This window comes from Aspergillus puulaauensis, chromosome 5, assembly GCF_016861865.1.
Source record: "Aspergillus puulaauensis MK2 DNA, chromosome 5, nearly complete sequence".
Lineage (NCBI taxonomy): Eukaryota > Fungi > Ascomycota > Eurotiomycetes > Eurotiales > Aspergillaceae > Aspergillus > Aspergillus puulaauensis.
This window is the reverse complement of record NC_054861.1, coordinates 1-17,360: the sequence shown is the minus strand read 5'-3', so window position 1 is coordinate 17,360 and position 17,360 is coordinate 1. Positions and strand designations below refer to the sequence as shown.

At 52.9% G+C, this 17,360-nt stretch overlaps 7 protein-coding genes across 7 annotated transcripts; 5 read left to right on the top strand and 2 right to left on the bottom strand.

The window, feature by feature from the left end:
- Positions 1-346: 346 nt before the first annotated feature.
- APUU_50007S (uncharacterized protein) lies at positions 347-2,200 on the bottom strand (the record flags this gene model as incomplete). Its single annotated transcript, XM_041704957.1, has 7 exons — positions 347-646; positions 702-974; positions 1,025-1,088; positions 1,145-1,422; positions 1,492-1,592; positions 1,655-1,750; positions 1,801-2,200. The coding sequence occupies 7 exons, from the start codon at positions 2,198-2,200 to the stop codon at positions 347-349; spliced, it is 1,512 nt and encodes a 503-aa protein (XP_041557490.1).
- A 365-nt stretch (positions 2,201-2,565) lies between these two features.
- Positions 2,566-4,247, bottom strand: APUU_50006S (Zn(II)2Cys6 transcription factor; the record flags this gene model as incomplete). The annotated part of the gene is made up of 4 exons (XM_041704956.1): positions 2,566-2,679; positions 2,727-3,500; positions 3,554-4,125; positions 4,175-4,247. 4 exons carry the CDS (start codon positions 4,245-4,247, stop codon positions 2,566-2,568), a joined length of 1,533 nt encoding a protein of 510 aa, XP_041557489.1.
- A 447-nt stretch (positions 4,248-4,694) lies between these two features.
- APUU_50005A (uncharacterized protein) lies at positions 4,695-5,504 on the top strand (the record flags this gene model as incomplete). The annotated part of the gene is made up of 1 exon (XM_041704955.1): positions 4,695-5,504. One exon carries the CDS (start codon positions 4,695-4,697, stop codon positions 5,502-5,504), a length of 810 nt encoding a protein of 269 aa, XP_041557488.1.
- A 1,148-nt stretch (positions 5,505-6,652) lies between these two features.
- On the top strand, positions 6,653-9,559 carry APUU_50004A (uncharacterized protein; the record flags this gene model as incomplete). The annotated part of the gene is made up of 1 exon (XM_041704954.1): positions 6,653-9,559. The coding sequence occupies one exon, from the start codon at positions 6,653-6,655 to the stop codon at positions 9,557-9,559; it is 2,907 nt and encodes a 968-aa protein (XP_041557487.1).
- Positions 9,560-9,586: 27 nt separating this feature from the next.
- On the top strand, positions 9,587-10,444 carry APUU_50003A (uncharacterized protein; the record flags this gene model as incomplete). Its single annotated transcript, XM_041704953.1, has 2 exons — positions 9,587-9,751; positions 9,818-10,444. 2 exons carry the CDS (start codon positions 9,587-9,589, stop codon positions 10,442-10,444), a joined length of 792 nt encoding a protein of 263 aa, XP_041557486.1.
- A 760-nt stretch (positions 10,445-11,204) lies between these two features.
- Positions 11,205-14,312, top strand: APUU_50002A (uncharacterized protein; the record flags this gene model as incomplete). Its single annotated transcript, XM_041704951.1, has 3 exons — positions 11,205-13,116; positions 13,194-13,300; positions 13,356-14,312. The coding sequence occupies 3 exons, from the start codon at positions 11,205-11,207 to the stop codon at positions 14,310-14,312; spliced, it is 2,976 nt and encodes a 991-aa protein (XP_041557485.1).
- Positions 14,313-14,332: 20 nt separating this feature from the next.
- APUU_50001A (uncharacterized protein) lies at positions 14,333-16,008 on the top strand (the record flags this gene model as incomplete). Its single annotated transcript, XM_041704950.1, has 2 exons — positions 14,333-15,206; positions 15,266-16,008. 2 exons carry the CDS (start codon positions 14,333-14,335, stop codon positions 16,006-16,008), a joined length of 1,617 nt encoding a protein of 538 aa, XP_041557484.1.
- Between the last annotated feature and the right edge of the window lie 1,352 nt (positions 16,009-17,360).

Sequence of the window (17,360 nt, the reverse complement as noted above, 5' to 3'; positions counted from 1 at the left end):
TAGTAATAATTTCTTATTAAAACTAGTTTTTTTATTTTAATTAACTTTAAGCTACTACTATACTTTTTCTAATAAATTAACTAACTTAAAAGTTTACTAAATTAAAAGTTAATTAATTTTAAATTAATTAGCTAACTTTAATCTAGATTACTTTATAAAAATATATAGAGTATTATAACTCAAAAACATAGAGTACTATCTCTACTATAGATACTCTTAGTTAATTATAATAAAACCCTAATTACTCTATAGCAGGTAGTCCTTTAAGCACTCCATGCCGCCTGTGGGATAGAATAAAGGAAAGGAAGGCGACCAGTAATCCGTACATTCTCCGGCACCGTATCTATTACAGAGCATACCGATAACTCGGATGGTCGTCCCCAAGATTATCCGCCTCGTCTTGATCCTCCGTCAGCCTGTGATCCCTCTCCCCTCGATCTCGAGCTCGATTCTCGAGCGAAAGCCCGACTGCAAATCCAAGTGAGGCAATGGCAGTCAGGAGCAGCAGGCCCAGACATAACGAAAACCCAGTCGTGTAAGAGGGCGCCTCGGATTCCAAGAATATATTACTGGCGATGATACCGCCGCAGTTGCCCCCGCCCACCACCATCGCGACGCCGATTGACCGCTTGTACTGGCCGACAAGCTGGAAGGTTACAGTATTAGCTAAATGTAACTGCAGAGCCAGGTGGGTGACGTACTTGGTTTGTAGCCCATGCGAGGATCAGCGGGAGAGTTGTGTACCCGGTGATTGTGATGAGGAAGCAGGCGAAATATTGGGCCTGAATTGAGACATGCGAGCTCCTGAGGAGGATGCTGTATCCAACAATCCCTGGAAGCATCGAAACTAAAGCAAAGAAACACCGGTTGCGGAATCGATCAGCCATGTACGTGAAGGCCAGCTGGATACAAACAGCGACGGCGTAGAGCGGAATGGTCAGCAGCTGCGCGTCTGAGGCCGTGAAGCCTAGTTGCTGCATGAGCCCGTTAGCAAGAATGACTGGTCGGCAGCAGTTCAACTTACGGCGATAATCGTCGGCACGAAAAAAGAAACAGCGTACGTGGTGTTGATAGTCCCAATATACATTCTCATGCAGAGTCAGTACATTGCCCAGAACCCAACGCGATGGGAGCGCTGACTTACAAGCACCCCAGGTAGATCTTCCAATCGAGGAAGATGCGCTTTCTGGCTGCAGGTGTTAGTCTGTCCATTGATGCCTCGCCATCGTCCTGTGTCATTTTTGCTTTCTGCAGTGTGCGTTCGTCGTTTGTCAGGAATTTTGCCTGCTCGGGCCAGTCTGGAACAAGCCACTTGACGCAGATTCCGTATGCAGCCGTAACCACACCCTCAATGACAAATATCCACCGCCAGCCGTCTAAGCGTCCTAGGCCGTCCATCTTGACAATCGCGTAGGCCAGAAGCTACAAGTGTATCAATCAGTTAGCCGCGAAGACGAGGTGGAGAGCTGGGACCGGGGAGGGCTTTCTTACGCCCCCAAAGGCACCAGCCAACGTGGACGAGGGGAAAAACATTCCGAATCGCCACTGGAGCTCAAAGCGTGGATAATACATCGCCAGGATGTACATACAACCTGTGTAGGGATCAGAAGGCCGGTCGTATTTACGATGTTGCGGATGCGCAGGGATGTCTCACCTGGGAAAACGCCAGCCTCAAACAAACCGAGGATGAACCGGAGAGCGACGATCTGGCCGAAATTATGCAAAAAGCCTTGACACATCGTAATAATACCTAAATCATTCAGCGTTGGGACTTGCTGCACCGGGAAACGGTCCACTGACCCCATCCCGTGACCAGAATACTGAGCCACGTTTTCGGTGAAAGCCACTTGAGAATCAGGTTGCTTGGGACTTCGAAGAGAACGTATGGAATGAAGAATATGCATAGCGCAATAGAGTAGTCTTGACCGGACATTCCCAGCGAGGCTTCCAGACCTTGGATCCTCGCATTGCCGATGTTTCCGCGGTCCAGGAATGACAGGAAATATAAGATGAAGAGTGGTGGCAGGACGTGAAGGTCAAGCTTGCGGTTGAGGCGTCGAACAGCAGCTGGATCTAGAGTGGTAGAGTGCGTCCCCTCGACGGTGCTTCCAGCGTCGTCCGGCGTGGTCGTAGGGTTCTGCTGCGGCTTTTCCGAAGCAGTCTCGGACGAGGACCTGCCGGATCGTGTGAAGGATACCATCGCGCAGAGAGAATGGGAGTGAAGAATGTTGAATGAAGATGATGATCGAATGACCGGCCATCTTTGTTAAGTAGCTGTGCCCCTTCTGTGGTTATCAGCATGGCACCCCTGCGCCTAGGTATACACGAGGCTCTTATCTCGTTATCAGCCTGCCCTTGCATAATCAGACCGAGATAAGCACATCGAGAGACTTCTGCAGCCGAGCCAATCGGAATTCGAGCAAGCAAAGCGATTGTCGTTGGTATTGAATTTCGCGGAGAATACAGGAACAGCGACTGGGCGTCTTCTCAGCTGGCCCTGGATCGGTCGGCTACCCAGGTATGCATGCCCTTTGGATAGCCTGGCGCAACGACAAACAATTCCTGTCAAACATAAGCCAGATTCGGTCCGATATCTCTCAACACATCTGTCCAGTGCCCAACGCCCACACGGCTCGTATATGTTCCGTCCTTGAGCCCTTCATCTCTTCGTCTCCAAACCTTCGTCCCGTTAGCCGATACATTGATTGAAAACACAATAGACCTACCTCTAGAAGCAATCTGGTCGCGTTCGCCGCAACCGACGATAACTGAAATTTCCCATGGCTGAGCTCCAATCTCTCCAGCACCAACCCGCGGTCCACAGGATCCAGACACTGCGCTCCGACGGTAAGAAGAATCCATCCATGATACGCGATCATCGGGCTATCCTTCGGGATTGAATTCAGTTGCTGGAGCAAGTCATACGCCAGATCATCGACCAGAAACACTGGCATCATATCCGGCATGACCTGGTACAGATAAAGCAACGAGGTCCGACGAAGCAGCTCAGTTGTCGCTAGGCAGTGCCTTGTGACGTTCTCGGCAACTTCAACCTTGCCCATGTAGTATTTCACCGAGTCGAGCGTCACCGTATAACCCTTCAGCCTCTTTTCCACGCGCATGGCTCGAGGAAGCATTCTCATCCGCCACGCTACGTTATTCGGGTCGGGGGGGATTGAACACTGGGTGAAAGCCGCGAGGTCTGTCATTAGCCAGAATGCATCCTTTGCCCAGCCGAGCAGGTACAGGTTCTGGTCGCTCTTCAGGTTCAGCAGGTCCGTTAATCTCAGAACGTCGAGGTCTCGGTCCTGGAACAGGAACGGCTTCGACACAATCGTCATTACATTGTTCCAGGCGAATGTCTTCACCAGGACCCTGGTCGCCCAGGAGACTTCGTCGCCTTGCGGTGCTACGTCTCTAACGGTGAAGAAGCGCTGATGGATTAGGGTGCGGGCGCCTTCGAAGTAGCTTAAGTGGTTTTCGTTGTCTGGGTCATATGCCTGGGGAAATAAGCAAGGGTATAGGGAATTCTGCGGACGAGATAAATGTCTACCTTCTCGAACAGGTAAAGTAGGATGGTGGCTGCAAGAACAGCGTCGGAATGCGCGAGCTTAGGGTTCTGGAGATCACGGTTCAGCAGCTGGATGGCCGTTCCTTGATCCCGCAGACTGGCCGTTCGGGCCCGAGCACTTTCCTCCGGACACGCACAGCCGGGAACATGGAGGCTGGCGAGAGCACGCAATGCGTGGAGGACAGTCGGAGACCGCATCAGCGATTTGAACACATCCAGATGGGGGTTTCCCGGACAGTCCACGCTGCGGATAATATTGCGAGTCATTTGGGCGCAGAACGCCTTGGCGAGTGGCTCCTCAGCCTGGGAATTCCCGGCATCATGGGTCAGAATGGACGACCGAGCCCTGTTCGCCACCGGTTCTGGTGAAGAACCCCAACTTGAAGCTGCTTCAGTCGCCCTTGGAGCTGTGGATGCATGTCTTGCGTCACTGTTCGCCCGGGCGATCGCGGCGTTGCGATCGTAGGTACAGGCGAGGCTGCGTGAGCGGCACGGGCTACAAGCCGGTTTTGCCTCGTCGCATTTGATTTTCCGTCGCTTACACACCACGCAGCCTAGATTGGTGGTTAGGATGCATCCCAGAGATAGGGAAAGGGTCCGTACCTGACCGGGTCCGGTGTCTTTTTTGCTTTGCCGCGGATCGTGTAGTGGCGTGGACGGGTGGGCGCGCGGACATAACTGTCAAGACTGGGTTACGAGCGAGCGGGGGGACAAAAAATTGGGATGATCATAATAGTCATGAAGAAAGTGAAGACTGGCTCGCGTTCATGGAGCTGCCAGAAACCGAGGCGTCGGCCAGTGCCTATTTAGCGGCACTGAGGAGATAACGCGGAGAGAAACAGACCTGATTAGTTCGCATATTCGGGCCATCCGATTGGCTCGCGTAAATGAGGAGATAACGCGGGGCAGGCCTATCAGCGACGTTTGATTGTCGCCGATCTATACCATCGATACCTTGCTATGATGATGCAAACCACTGTCTACCATGTATAAAGACTGCCTCCTAACCCGGCATCGTTTCAATACTTATCTTTAAGGACATAAAACCCCCCCAAGGATCATTCTTTCGAACAGTACCTACCCCATCTGAAACCTTCCTCGCTTAGCTCTTGACACCACCAAGATGGCCCCTTCCTCCGTCGACGAGAATCTCCGCCCCAAAGACTACTTCGACGAACGGGCGACTAACGACATGGAGCGCAACCTCGTCACCAAAAAACGCACCTTAACAGAACGCCTCGCCTGCGCTACCCGCATCATCGCCCACTTCCAGGAAGACGCCGGTCTGGCTGGCCAAATAACCGCCCGCTCGTCCCGCTCCTCAGATGTCTACTGGACGCTTCGCTTCGGCGTCGGCTGGGAAGAAGCCACGCCTGAGGATTTCATCGAAGTCGACAAAGACCTGAACACCATCACCGGCACCGGGATGGCCAACCCGGCCACACGCTTCCATCTGTGGGTTTACGCTGCGAGGCCGGACGTCCAGAGTATTGTCCATGTCCACTCCCCGTGGATCCAGGCTCTTGCAGCTGCGGGTGAAGGAATCGTTGTTTCCCAGATGGACATGACGCCGTTCTACAACGACTGCACGATTCTGAAGGAATGGCCGGGTGTGCCTATTGCGGATCAAGAGGGTGTGATTATTAGTGGCGCGTTGGGCACGAACCGCTCGATTGTTCTAGCTAACCATGGTATGTTAACGGCTGGGACGACGGTCGAGGAGGCGACCTACCTCTGTGTCTATCTGGAGCGTGCGGCGAGGATCCAGCTTCGGGCTCGTGTCTATGGCCCGCTGAAGCCTGTCCCTGGGGCGTTGGCGCAGGAGGCCCATGATTACCTTATGCAGGAACGGATTGTTGCGGCAACATTCGACTACTGGTTCCGCAAGACGGAGAGGGCGTTGGATCCAATGCCGACTGGAAAGGAGGAGTGAATGTTATGTAGCACAATGGAGCTGTGCCAGATATCAAGAATGGTCCCTTACTCTGCTCAAGTACTTTTATTTGTCTCTGGGTTTCTTTAAAGTCTGGATTCGCCTTTGAAAAGGCCGCGGCAAGTAGTCTCACGTGCACGAGGTCGTATCTGCCTTTCTGTTCCTCGGGGACAGGCTACAGGATGTTCCAGATATTATAGGCAAAGTATAGAACTTAAAGAATAGAAAGTAGATAAGAGTTATATTAAGATTATTATAGTAATATTAGATTTACTAACCAGAGGCTACTAGCAGGTCTAGATATATAGTTAAGATATCTAACTAAACTCTATTTATTAATTATTATTATTCTTTATCTTTCTCTAGTATATTAATTAGAGAGTTAAGTTAATTAAGAATATTAACTTATGCAGTACTAGTTCTAATATTTATAATAGTAGTAATAGCTAAAGTATCAATAAATATATAAAGAATTTTATTATTAATAATATAAATTAAAATATAGTATTTATTATTAAGCTTAAAAGATCTATGTAATTCTTTTAACTTAAAAAAATATTATTAGAATAATTATAAAAGCTTATCTAGTATTTTTTTTAATTAATCTTAAATATATGTAAGCTTTTATTATTCTTAGTAAAATTTATTTTATTTTAATATTTTTATTAAATAATTATTATATATACTCTCTACTAGATTATTTCTACTTATATATATAAAATAATTTACCAGTAGGGAAAACCTGACTTCGACTAACAACAACGCGGCCTCCTGGGAAGGTAATTATTAGAAGATAAGTATATTCTATGCTAAGGATCCCCCCAGTGTAATCAGAACTTTGATAAATTACATGGTTTATGAAATATTATGGGTTGAAGTTGGGGTTTTTGGGCCTTCATCACAGTATCTTAATTTCGTCCTCAAAACTAAACCCGATTTGATTTTCGTCCTCAAAACTAAACCCTTTTAGTCATGACAGGCGCGCTAACCTGTTCTCGGATAGATATTCACCTGAAAGTGATTGATCAAGAGAAAGCGGACTGACACCTGGTTAACTGGTTACCCCTATTCTATCTCTCTTATTATTCCCATGTAGACTCCCCTTTATTACTTCAGGTATTAATCAACCTATAGTTCTATAGTACAGTATGGCCCAACCACGCCCTTGTCCTGACCAAGCAAAAAGAGGTCGTCCTCGAAAATACAATTCTACCGAAGAAAGAAAAGCATCCAGGGCCGTGCAACAGCGGAACCAGCGCCAGTCCACGCGCGCTGCGCAACGGGCCCAGGAATTTAATCAATACTATTCCCTAGATGTGCCTCTGTCTACCGAGATCCATGAGGCCCCACCAACATACTTCCCTCCTGGGGAACACTCCATCGCCACTGAAATTGAGCAACTTCTAGCACCCCTGAGCCCTGGCCTTGGGCCATGGGAAGAACCTATGTTAGCAGATCCGCCTATCAGTCCCGACCCTGCTCCACCCATCTTGCCTGAAGGTGCACCCAACCAGCCGACCCAAACCGATCCTATACTTGATACACCTGGAAACTCTCACCAAGCAACAGAGCCTACTCTGGATTCTGTGCCGGATCCATCCAGGTCTCCTCCCACCAACCCAGCTGATCAGATCCATGGCCTTGCGCAGGCTCTGACTGATCAACTCCAGGAACACCATGGCTGTTGTCTCCAGTGCCACGCGCAGCAAGAGCGAGAACATGAAACCCAGCATGCTGAGCATCCGGGCCTGGGAGTGTACCTGGGTCGGGTACAGGCTGACGGGGGGTATCCGGATGCTCTGAGCGCGATGACTATGGCTAGGCGTGAGGAGAATCTGGCAGGGCAAACCAGTGCCGCGCGCAAGCGGGAGATCTACACTGGAATTCGCCCGGCTGCAGCAGACTCCCACCCGGTCCATGTCTGCCTGGATGCCGACCACCAGACAGGAAGCCAGACTGGGGTGACCTTTGATATCGATAGTATCATGGGGTTTGCGCATAGCCTGGCAGTGGCCAAATTAGGGGTGCGGTGGAACCCGACCCAGAGGCCTGTCTCTGATCTCCATTCCAGCCTGCACCTTGATCCCCGTCCTGTACACCAAGTTAGTCGTGAGGGCCGTGCTCACTATACCCGGCAGCCGGTACATCAGATCCCACATTATACATTTGGCCGGGTGGTAGGGTTTGAGGATATCTCATTGTACTTCCTGTTCCCCCGACTATACCGGGAGGAGCAGCAATCCAGCCGTCTCCAGGAGCAGGACTTCCGGGTCTGGATGGACCAGGTCCTCCTCCCTGCCATTTACCAACACTATGATGGCTCTCTCGTCCAGCATTACCCATCCAGCTTTGACCACAGTCGGTTCAATGCCACGGCCCGGGGTGTCGAGATGCGTTCCCAGCGGGTAGATCCGGTTGCCCGGGAACAGCTTCTATTCTACTTCCTCCCACCTGATGCCCTCCCGCTGGTGTGGACGAGTATTCAGGAGACGATCCAGCAGGCCGGGCTTCAGCAATTCTTGGATCTGACTATTCTGATCCAGGGGAAAAATCTCAAGACCCTGAGTAAGGCTGAAACCTGGGAGGGCATGATGCAGCGGTTTGGTCAGCACTGGGATAATACAATTAATCCAGCCGACCTGTCTGACCATTGCTACGTGGATATTGGCAAGGAGACCTGTCCGACCGGCACGTCCCAGGTTGGTGGGCCTGGTCTGCTTGCATCGCGGCTCGGTGCAGACCCGGTATCCCCTGTCCGTCCGCCGGGGCAACAGACCCTCCTCTGGAGGCGATGCTGCTTGGACTCCTATGGCGCGTGGATCCAGCAGCAGCATCCGCCCCAGTCCGCGCCCCCCAAGCAACAGTTCTACCCGATCAGCTTGCTTCACGACACAGGTAGCCTGACACTGGAGACCCGTCGATCCTCCCCACAGCGGCGGGCGGGCCTCCTCTATACCCAGCTGTACTCCAGCGTCAAGGAGGTCTTTGCAGCCGGGGATGTGTACCCATTTTCCAACCCCTCCCTGGAGACGTTGGCGCTGGATCCCCAACTGCACAAAACCTGGCAGCATGTTGGCGGGGGTCTGAGCCATGACCCGGTTGCGTTAGTGCGGGCGTATCTGAACATGAAGCAGCGGTGCCATGCAGCCCTGCAGGGTTCCTATATGAAGGTCTTTGGCCTTCGCGAAGAACACCGGGTGTCACTCCCCCTCTACCATGCGATCGACCGGGAATTCCGAGCGCGTCATCTCCATCAGTCCCGCCTCCCTGGTGTTTTGTCCGGGCGGGAGCCATTCTACTCCCTGCCAACCTCGACCCTCCTCTTCTGGATCTACTGGAATATCAATAAATTCTGTGTCGGGTTTGAGATGGTTCATAGCCTGAATGACCGCCATTTTGTTACCTGGGAGCATACTCGGGTGATGATGATGTTCCTGCGCTGCCTGCAGTTCTCCTACGCGGGTGGCCTGGTCCAGCGGGTGTCTGGGTGCTGGCGGGACGTCTGGTTCCGGCCGGATGCGCGACGGCCGGATGGGCTCCGCCGGTGTGAAGGTCTTGGATTTCAGAGGCAGATGAAAGAGTACGGGTACGCCTGGTTTCTGGATAAGCTGAACTGGGATACTATGACCTTCTGCCAGCCATCCGCGCAGTATATGATGTTCAACAGCCCTTCCATGCAGACAGCGTACCGGGCCCGGTATGCCCAGATCCGAGATGTCCGGCTGGACTTCCTCCGGGTGCACCAGGCACACCAATGGATGGAAGAATTCAGCTCTGTTTCCCCTTGTCTTGATCTCCTCCAAGACTTCCTGCGACAACTTGCCCTCTGTGTATTTCGAAAAGATGTCTTTTTTCAGGTGAAGCGGTTATTACACCCGGACCATGCGCCCCGTGCTTTAGCAGGAGAGGTTCCCTTGAGCTATGACAGTATCACTGATGTCTTCCTGGAGGGCGCCCAGCCAATCCAGCTGCTAGACCAGCGGCGGGTAGCAGTGAAGAGTATACACTCCCTCATTGCGTGGCTGTGGGAGTGGAAAGATGGCCGCCAGGATTGAAAGGGATGGAAAGACAAGCCCTACCGCATGATCTATCAGCAAAGCTTTGAAGCCATCCATCAAATTCTCGGCAAGGATCAGGCGCGTGCGTGGAAACAGACGCTGAAGACTTCATTCCTTCAAAGCCACTGGCTCCTTCCCTATCCACATGGTCATGGGTTCATGCGCAAGTCCAAGGACACGGGGCAGGAGGTATGGTGGTCTAGCGTGAATTATGGCTTGAATGAACACTACCAGCAATGGTATGGTTGATCCCAGCCTGGAAAGCTCTTACCGGCGGAGTATATTCAACACCATCCTACTACCAGCTGGGGTCACTTCTATCCCGATCACCGGTACATGGAGCGTGGCATGGAACCGGAGATGGATCTTGTTCGGCTTTCTGACGGGGATTTATATGAGAAGTTGGTACAGATTGCCGATCGCTTTTCCCAGAATCCTGAGGCCTCAGAGTGGAAGAAAAAACCGGAGCCCACTCAATTCTACTTTTGTGCTACTATTGGAGATGAGTCTGTTTTAAAGGCCCAGCAGAAGCTCCACGGCACGCTAGCACAAAAGCTCTGCATGGAAATCATTCAATTACTAGATGAGTATGAGGTCTTATTACATTCAGGGCGCATTCTTCGGCCCCGGCCGCGGCGCAGACAAGCAGGGCCATCCACTACACTGAATCCAGATGATGAGTTCACATCAGATGAAGAGTCTATCCCCAACCAACAAGAGTATTTGGCCACCCGGATCCTGGCACTTGAACCCCAGATACATGAGGCAGTGGCTGCGGAGAGAGTCCAGTGGCAGTATCCCCTACTCCATAGGGCTCATCTCAAACAAGTCGAGCCACGACTGCGGCGGTTGAAAATCACCCAAAGTCTGGGTACTGAATAAGCCTAGGGTTACTCCCATCACTCTTTAGGCTGGCGGTTGGGATCAGGGTTAGGGACTGGTCCAGTACTAGAGGGCTGAATCAAGGCTTACCTGGTAGGACAGTACCCTGAATGGAGTACGAAGCTATACCAGATCAGGGCTAGCGCCCGTGCTAAACAAATAAGGTTGCGGGACTTTAACCATGCCAAGATATCAAACTATATCCACTCCGCAGTCCCCCCGATACAACCACAGGGCCCCCAACACCACCAAACCCGTTTTCAAAGCCTATCCTACAGGCGGCATGGAGTCCTTGAAGGACTGCCCGCTGTGGAGCAGTTAGGGTTTTACTGTGATTGGCTCAAGGCACCTATGGCAGGGGTAGCACTCCATGCTTTTCATGTGTAGCACTCCATGCACTTTTGTAGGGCGATTGAGGTTAAACTAAGCCAGCCGGTTCAGTATTAGTTAAAGTATAACTTGGCGAAATTTCAAGCTGGTTGATTTACTACAAAGGGTGTGGTACTGGCTTGAAGTTGGTTAGGGTAACAGATTCAGGTTTGATGGGGGATCATCACCACCCGCGACCGACCGTACAAATGACATGTCCGAACCAACCATATATAGTCAGCAAGAATTCAGGGGCTATTTTCATGCTTAAGAAAGGTAGGGGATCCAGTTTCAGGCTATTTTTAATTCATATCCCAAGTTTATCCCGGCGACTCGAGTCCGAAACCACCATATAATATATATATATATCTTGCAGATTCAGTCCTGCACCATGGAACATCAATTTTTTCAAAGGATCCCTAGTTTACAGATTATCATATGTCGTTGCTGCAAATATGGTGTGCACCCCAAGGAGGTAGCCGCGCATCTGCGGGTTAAGCATTCCATCAAGCCCCAGGAGTGTACGCAGGTGGCCGAGGCAATCCAGCAGTGGGATAATGTGATGCAGGAACCCCACGCTGTCCAGATCCCCCGGATGCTGCAGAATCCATTACCCGGGATTGAACTGTACATGAACGGCATGCAGTGCCAGCAGGACCCTGAACATTGCCAGTACATCACCACCCATATCAAAAGTATGCGGAAACACTGGCAGCAGGTCCATGGATGGACCCAGCATCGCCATAGCGGGTTTGTCAGTCGCCAGGAGCGGGAACAGGGCATGGCTAGTTTCCAGCAGTCATTCCGCATGGTAGCATGGCAGCAGGTATTCCCATCGCGGAAGAACTCCCATTTAGTGCATATTCGATCCTGCGACCCCGAGCCCGTGGAACCACCCACCCCCAGCACTGACCGGGAGGCCATGGTAGCCGAGATCAAGGCCCAGGCAGCAGCTGATGACGAGGCCGCTGCTAACCAGGTGATCCAGGCCGGGGAGCTGCAGGATGCTAACCCATGGCTGCGGCGGACCCGGTGGGCGCGGTATCTGGCTGAGGTACACCCGCAGGACCTTCTGGACGTGGTGGCCACGCCGGGAGCAGACGAGATGGACGAGACCAGCCAGGCCATGCGGGTGATCTGGGATACTATGGAACAGTTAGCCCGCCGCAGCCAGCGGACCGTGCAGCACTGCGGGAGCGGGATCCGCATGGCCGCGATCTGCACCATGCCGGGGCAGACCCCCCACACGCCGCTGCAGGCGTACATGGATGAAAAGAGCATCCAGGACCATGTGCGGCCATGGCAGCAGATATTAATATTCATCGCGCGCACCCAGACCCAGTGGCCATGGCAGGGGAAGGAGCCCCGATATATCATGACCAGCCGGCAGCGGAAGACCTGGCAACGGCTGTGGCAGGCGGCCATGCAGGTGGTGCATGGGGCTGTGGCATCCCCCGTCCCGGACGACAGCCGCGCCAGCCCCGATCCCATGGAGGATCCAGCTGAGGAGAGTTCCGGGTTCAGGGTTAGGGTTGCCGGGTTTGTCATGACCCGGGTAGAAACAGCATGCTTGGAGTTTTGCATTGAGCTGTTAAACCAGAAGATCCAGGTTCATGAATATGAGAGTGCACTGGTATGCAGTATGGCCGTGCTCGGACGGGGGATCAAGACGTGGCTGGATCCGGATAGCTACCCCCCGATCATTTCACGGGTGTTGAAGGTGGCGCGGTTCATGGTCGTGCAGAAGGCATTATGGCTGGATCCCCAGCCCATGGCGATTATCGAGATGTGGGCGGGGCAGGCCGAACAGGGCTCCTGGACCGGGGATGCCGCGGACGATGATTTGGGATTGATCATGGAGGATGAAGGGTTCGCGGAGGGTACAGGTGGGGGCCCGATCCCGTCATCCCCACCGTTGTCCATCCACAGCCAAGATGCTGCCCCCATCAGCCGGATGTCCCGCCAGGGCCGCATGCCGTTCCAGACCGGGGTTGATATCATGGTGGGTAAGTTCATGGTCCGGGGCCAACACGGGCCGGTGGAGGTGTTGTTAGACTGGCGGACATACAGGCTCAAGGTCCATTACAACACCACGGCCCCCGGCCATGTGACCTGGATGGGCACGGAGCGGTTGCTGTACAAGAACCTGGATTTTACCATGGGCCAGTTCCGCGGGATGGTGCACGGGCTGGTCCAGGCCGCGCGGGGATTACTGGGAGGGCTGCTGTGTGAGCCCGAACCCCGCCAGTGGCCGGCGATCCCATGGGACGGGTTATTTGATAATCCCACCGAAGCCACGCCGGGTTGGAGTTTTTTATCGGACCAGCGGACGCAGTGGCCCGTTCCGGGGCGCCATTGGTTAATCGACCGGATTGCGCAGGAACCCGCGGTGGCCCGGGCATTCGTCACCCAGGGGGGCTCAGCGCCAGCAAGGCCACCAAGTACTTCCAGCAGGTGGCCCGGTTTAAGGAGAAGCTGGCGGTGGCCGTGTATTTGACCAGCGGTGCCCCCGCGCGGGCCCCCCGAGCTGCTGAGTATCCAGCATGTCAACACCGACACCAACATGCGCCGCAATATATATATTGAAGATGGGATGGTGGTGTTCGTGTCCGCATACCACAAGGGGTTTTATAGCAGTAATGACGTGAAGATCATCCATCGATATTTACCCCGGGCCGTGGGTGAATTAGTGGTTTGGTATTTATGGCTGGTGTTGCCATTCCTGCGGCAGCTGGCCGTGAGCTGGGGGCGGACGGTGGAACCCGGGACTGAATCCCAACCCCACCACCGCAGTCCATATTTATGGGGACCGGACGTGGGCAGCGGACGGACGTGGACGAGCGAGCGGTTCCGGGAGGCATTGAAGCAGGCCAGCCAGACCGGGCTGGGGTTAGGGTTCGGGTTCAACGTGGCGAATTACCGGGACATCGCGGTGGGCATCAGCCGGCGGTTTTTGCGGGGATCCAGCGCGTTCCCGGACAACATCCAAACCGAGCGGCAGCAGGAGCTGACAGCCATTGCCGCCGATACCGACCCCGATGACGGGATCGGGGATATTGCAGACGAGCAGGCCGGGCATAGCACCCACGTGGCCGGGATGGTATATGGGCGGGAAAGCATGGAATTCGCCGGGAGCACGACGGTGCGGCGGTTGAAGTTCCGGGCATCCAGCATGGATTGGCATCAGTTTTTAGGGTTTACCGCGGAAACCCCCACGGTGCTGGGGAAACGGGTCAACCCATGGGAGGCGCAGGCCGCGGATCACCAGGCCCGGCGGCGGACGCAGCTGCAGGCCACGGACATGGAGGCCGCACTGCAGCGGATGACCGGACAGGGGGAGATACAGTTCCGGGGCGTGCAGCAACCGGCCATCCAGGCCATCCAGGATGGGGCCAGCCCGGTGGTGGCGGTGATGCCCACCGGGGGCGGGAAAAGCATGTTATTCATGTTGCCCGCGTTCGTGGCCCCGGGGGGTGTACCATCGTGGTGGTCCCGTTAGTTTCACTGCGGGCGGATTTGATGCAGCGGTGCCAGCAGCTCGGGATCCGGTGTGTATCATGGGAGAGCCGACGACCCCCGGATGAAGCTGCCATTGTGTTGGTGACGCCCGAATCCAGCGAGGACCCGGATTTCCACACGTTTTTGAACCGGCAGCGGTGGATGCGGCGGTTGGACCGGATCGTGGTGGACGAGTGCCATATTATATTGAATTCGCAGAAGGATTTCCGGCCGGCCATGGCCCGATTAGGGCGGTTGGTCAGTGCGCGCACGCAGATGGTATTTTTAACGGCCACACTGCCCCCCAGTATGGAACGAATATTTGTCCAGCGGATCCAGCATCCCGCCAGCGCGGTGGGTATGTACCGGGCCCGGACCAGCCGGGGGAACGTGGCATACCGGGTATGGCGGCCCATTTTACCGCGCCAGACCCCGCGGGAACCCCATCAGTGGTTGGTGACGCCCGGGGTGGTGCAGTACATCCAGGGTCGGATCCAGCAAGCGCGGGGGGGCCGGGTGATCGTGTACGGGCAGACCAAGAGCCAGGTGCAGGCCATCAGCCGGGAATTCGGGTGTGAGGCATACCACAGTGAGGCAGTGGACCGGGCTGGGGTGATGCAGCGGTTCCAGGACGGGCTGCACCGGGTGATTGCGGCCACCAGTGCGTTAGGGATGGGTACCTGGATGGGACGGTGGATGGATACACGCGGGAGCGGTGCCGGGATCAGGGTCCGGATGAATTGGCATGTGACGGGTGTGATCCCGATTGGGAGGTGCAGGAGGAGCCCGTTAGTATGGCCAGCAGTCCGCCAGGGTCAGGGTCAGGGTCAGGGTTCAGCCGTTTCGGGAGGGCACCAGAGTCAGGGTTCGAAGGTTCCGGGCAGGGAGATCCAGAGTTAGGGTTACCCAATGATGCGGTTCGCAGTTCTGGAGCCCAGATTCATACTGGATTAGGGTTTATCCCGCATTATGCATCATCCAGTTCCGATACAGGGGAGAACCCGGATCACCCGCGGGCCATGTCCATTGACAGCGGCGAGTCCATTACATCCCAGGTGCCCCGAGCCCGGGTTATTCCCGCCAGCGCCGGGTATACCCCCCAAGAGCGGCAGTATGAGCAGGCGGCCGTCCAACAGCAGGCGCAGGCCATGCAGGCTGGGATTGATGAGGAATTCATTGAGCAGGAGGCCCGGCAATGGCTGGACCAGTGTTATATTTGCACGGTTCGGGGGCGGGATGGGGACCATCAATTAGAGCAATGCACGCATGCAGAGAGCCATGCAGCGCAGGAATGGTTGGGGCAGGTGCAGCGGCGGGTGGATTATGTGCCGTTTCGGTGTTGTTATCAATGCGGGATGCCGCAGGCGATATGCCATGGGTGGCAGCATGGGGAGGCATGTACATGGCGCGGGGCGTTGCTCCCGATGATTGCCGGGATGGTGTACGGGCCATTCCGCCGTATGGTCCAGCCCGCATGGGAGCAGTGGTTACAGCCGCGGCAGTTGGAGGGCCGGGTGATATACGCCGGGAAGATATTCCAGCAGGAGATTGTGGCCGGGCCCGTTCCGGCCGGGGATTATCGATCGGTGGCGGCATTTTTTGGGCAGGGTACTGTTGATAGACAGGGAGTTGAGGTCCAGGCAGTATTTTGTTGGTTACGACGGGTATGTCATGATATCGAAGCCGGGTTAATATGACGGTAGGATTGAGAAGAGAAATCCATATCATTCCGGGTGTGTGGTGAAGAATATATATGACAGGGCATAGTTTTAGGTTTGGTCCAGATATAGATATATATCACCGGGTTATAGCGAAGAGTATATATCGCAGGAGATATTTTTAGATGCAGACCAGATATATATATATATTATCGGGGTATGAAAGATCCCGGGAGATGATTATTTTGGAAAAAATTAGATTGATAGATCATAGAGTATAGCCAAAGGATTTTGATTAGTTTTATAATTCAAGTAAGGACATAGGACAGAACAGGGTAATGATTTATTAAGAGAATCAGAATATATTTTATCATATTTGGATTAGAGAATCAGGAAGAGGGTTAAATTAATTAACGAGTGAAGTAGATTATAAGAATATATAAAAAAGATTATATAACTTGGTTAAAGAGATATAATAATCAGGAAGATTTTAAGAATTACCAGGATCAGGAGCATTATCATCAAAATTATAGAGATTTTTAAGTAACATAATAAAGAATAGTCATTAAAGAGAAAATAAAGAAACGAGATAAGTTAGATTGAGGATACATTTAGAGGTGCGAAAGGGTATAATCAGGGGGTAGTGGGAGATTTATTAGGTTTCCGAATCAGATAATTCAAGGATATAAAGTCCGGGGATTTGGAAATCAAGATAGTTTATCAAAGTGAAGAATTCAGAAGTTATAGTTTTCACAGGGTCAGGTTAAAGATTTCAAGATTTTAAGTATTGATTTGAGAGTCCGGGTTCGAATATTGAGGGATTGGTAGATAGGGGAAAGGTTTTGAAGTTCAGGATTTTAAATTTCGAGTATGGATTTTAAATTTCGAGGGAGGGTTTTGAAGTTCAGAGTAAGGGTTTTGAAGTAGAGAGTGAGGGTTTTGATGTTAAGGGATTTAGAGTATAGAGGGAGGGTTTTAAACAATCGGATTCATTATAAGGGTAAGGGTTATAAGGTTATAGATTTTCGAGTTTGGAGGGTTGGTTTGAATATTTTGATATAAAGAGTTAAGTAATCAGAGGGAGGGTTTTAAAGTTAAGGGTTTAAATTCAGAGTGAGGGTTTTGAAGTTGAGGATTCAGTTGCGATAGTAAGGGTTTAGGATTCAAGATAGGGTGGAGTTTGATCACCGCTGCGAGTTATTTATGGGGGAGTTATGGGTTGGAGGGCGCGAAGCGCCCGATAACCGCTGAGTGTTCGAGAACGGGTATTTAGTGCGCCGAGCGCAGCGAGGCGGGTCCGGGTCCGGGTCCGGGTCCGGGTCCGGGTCCGGGTTAGGGTTAGGGTTAGGGTTAGGGTTAGGGTTAGGGTTAGGGTTAGGGTTAGGGTTAGG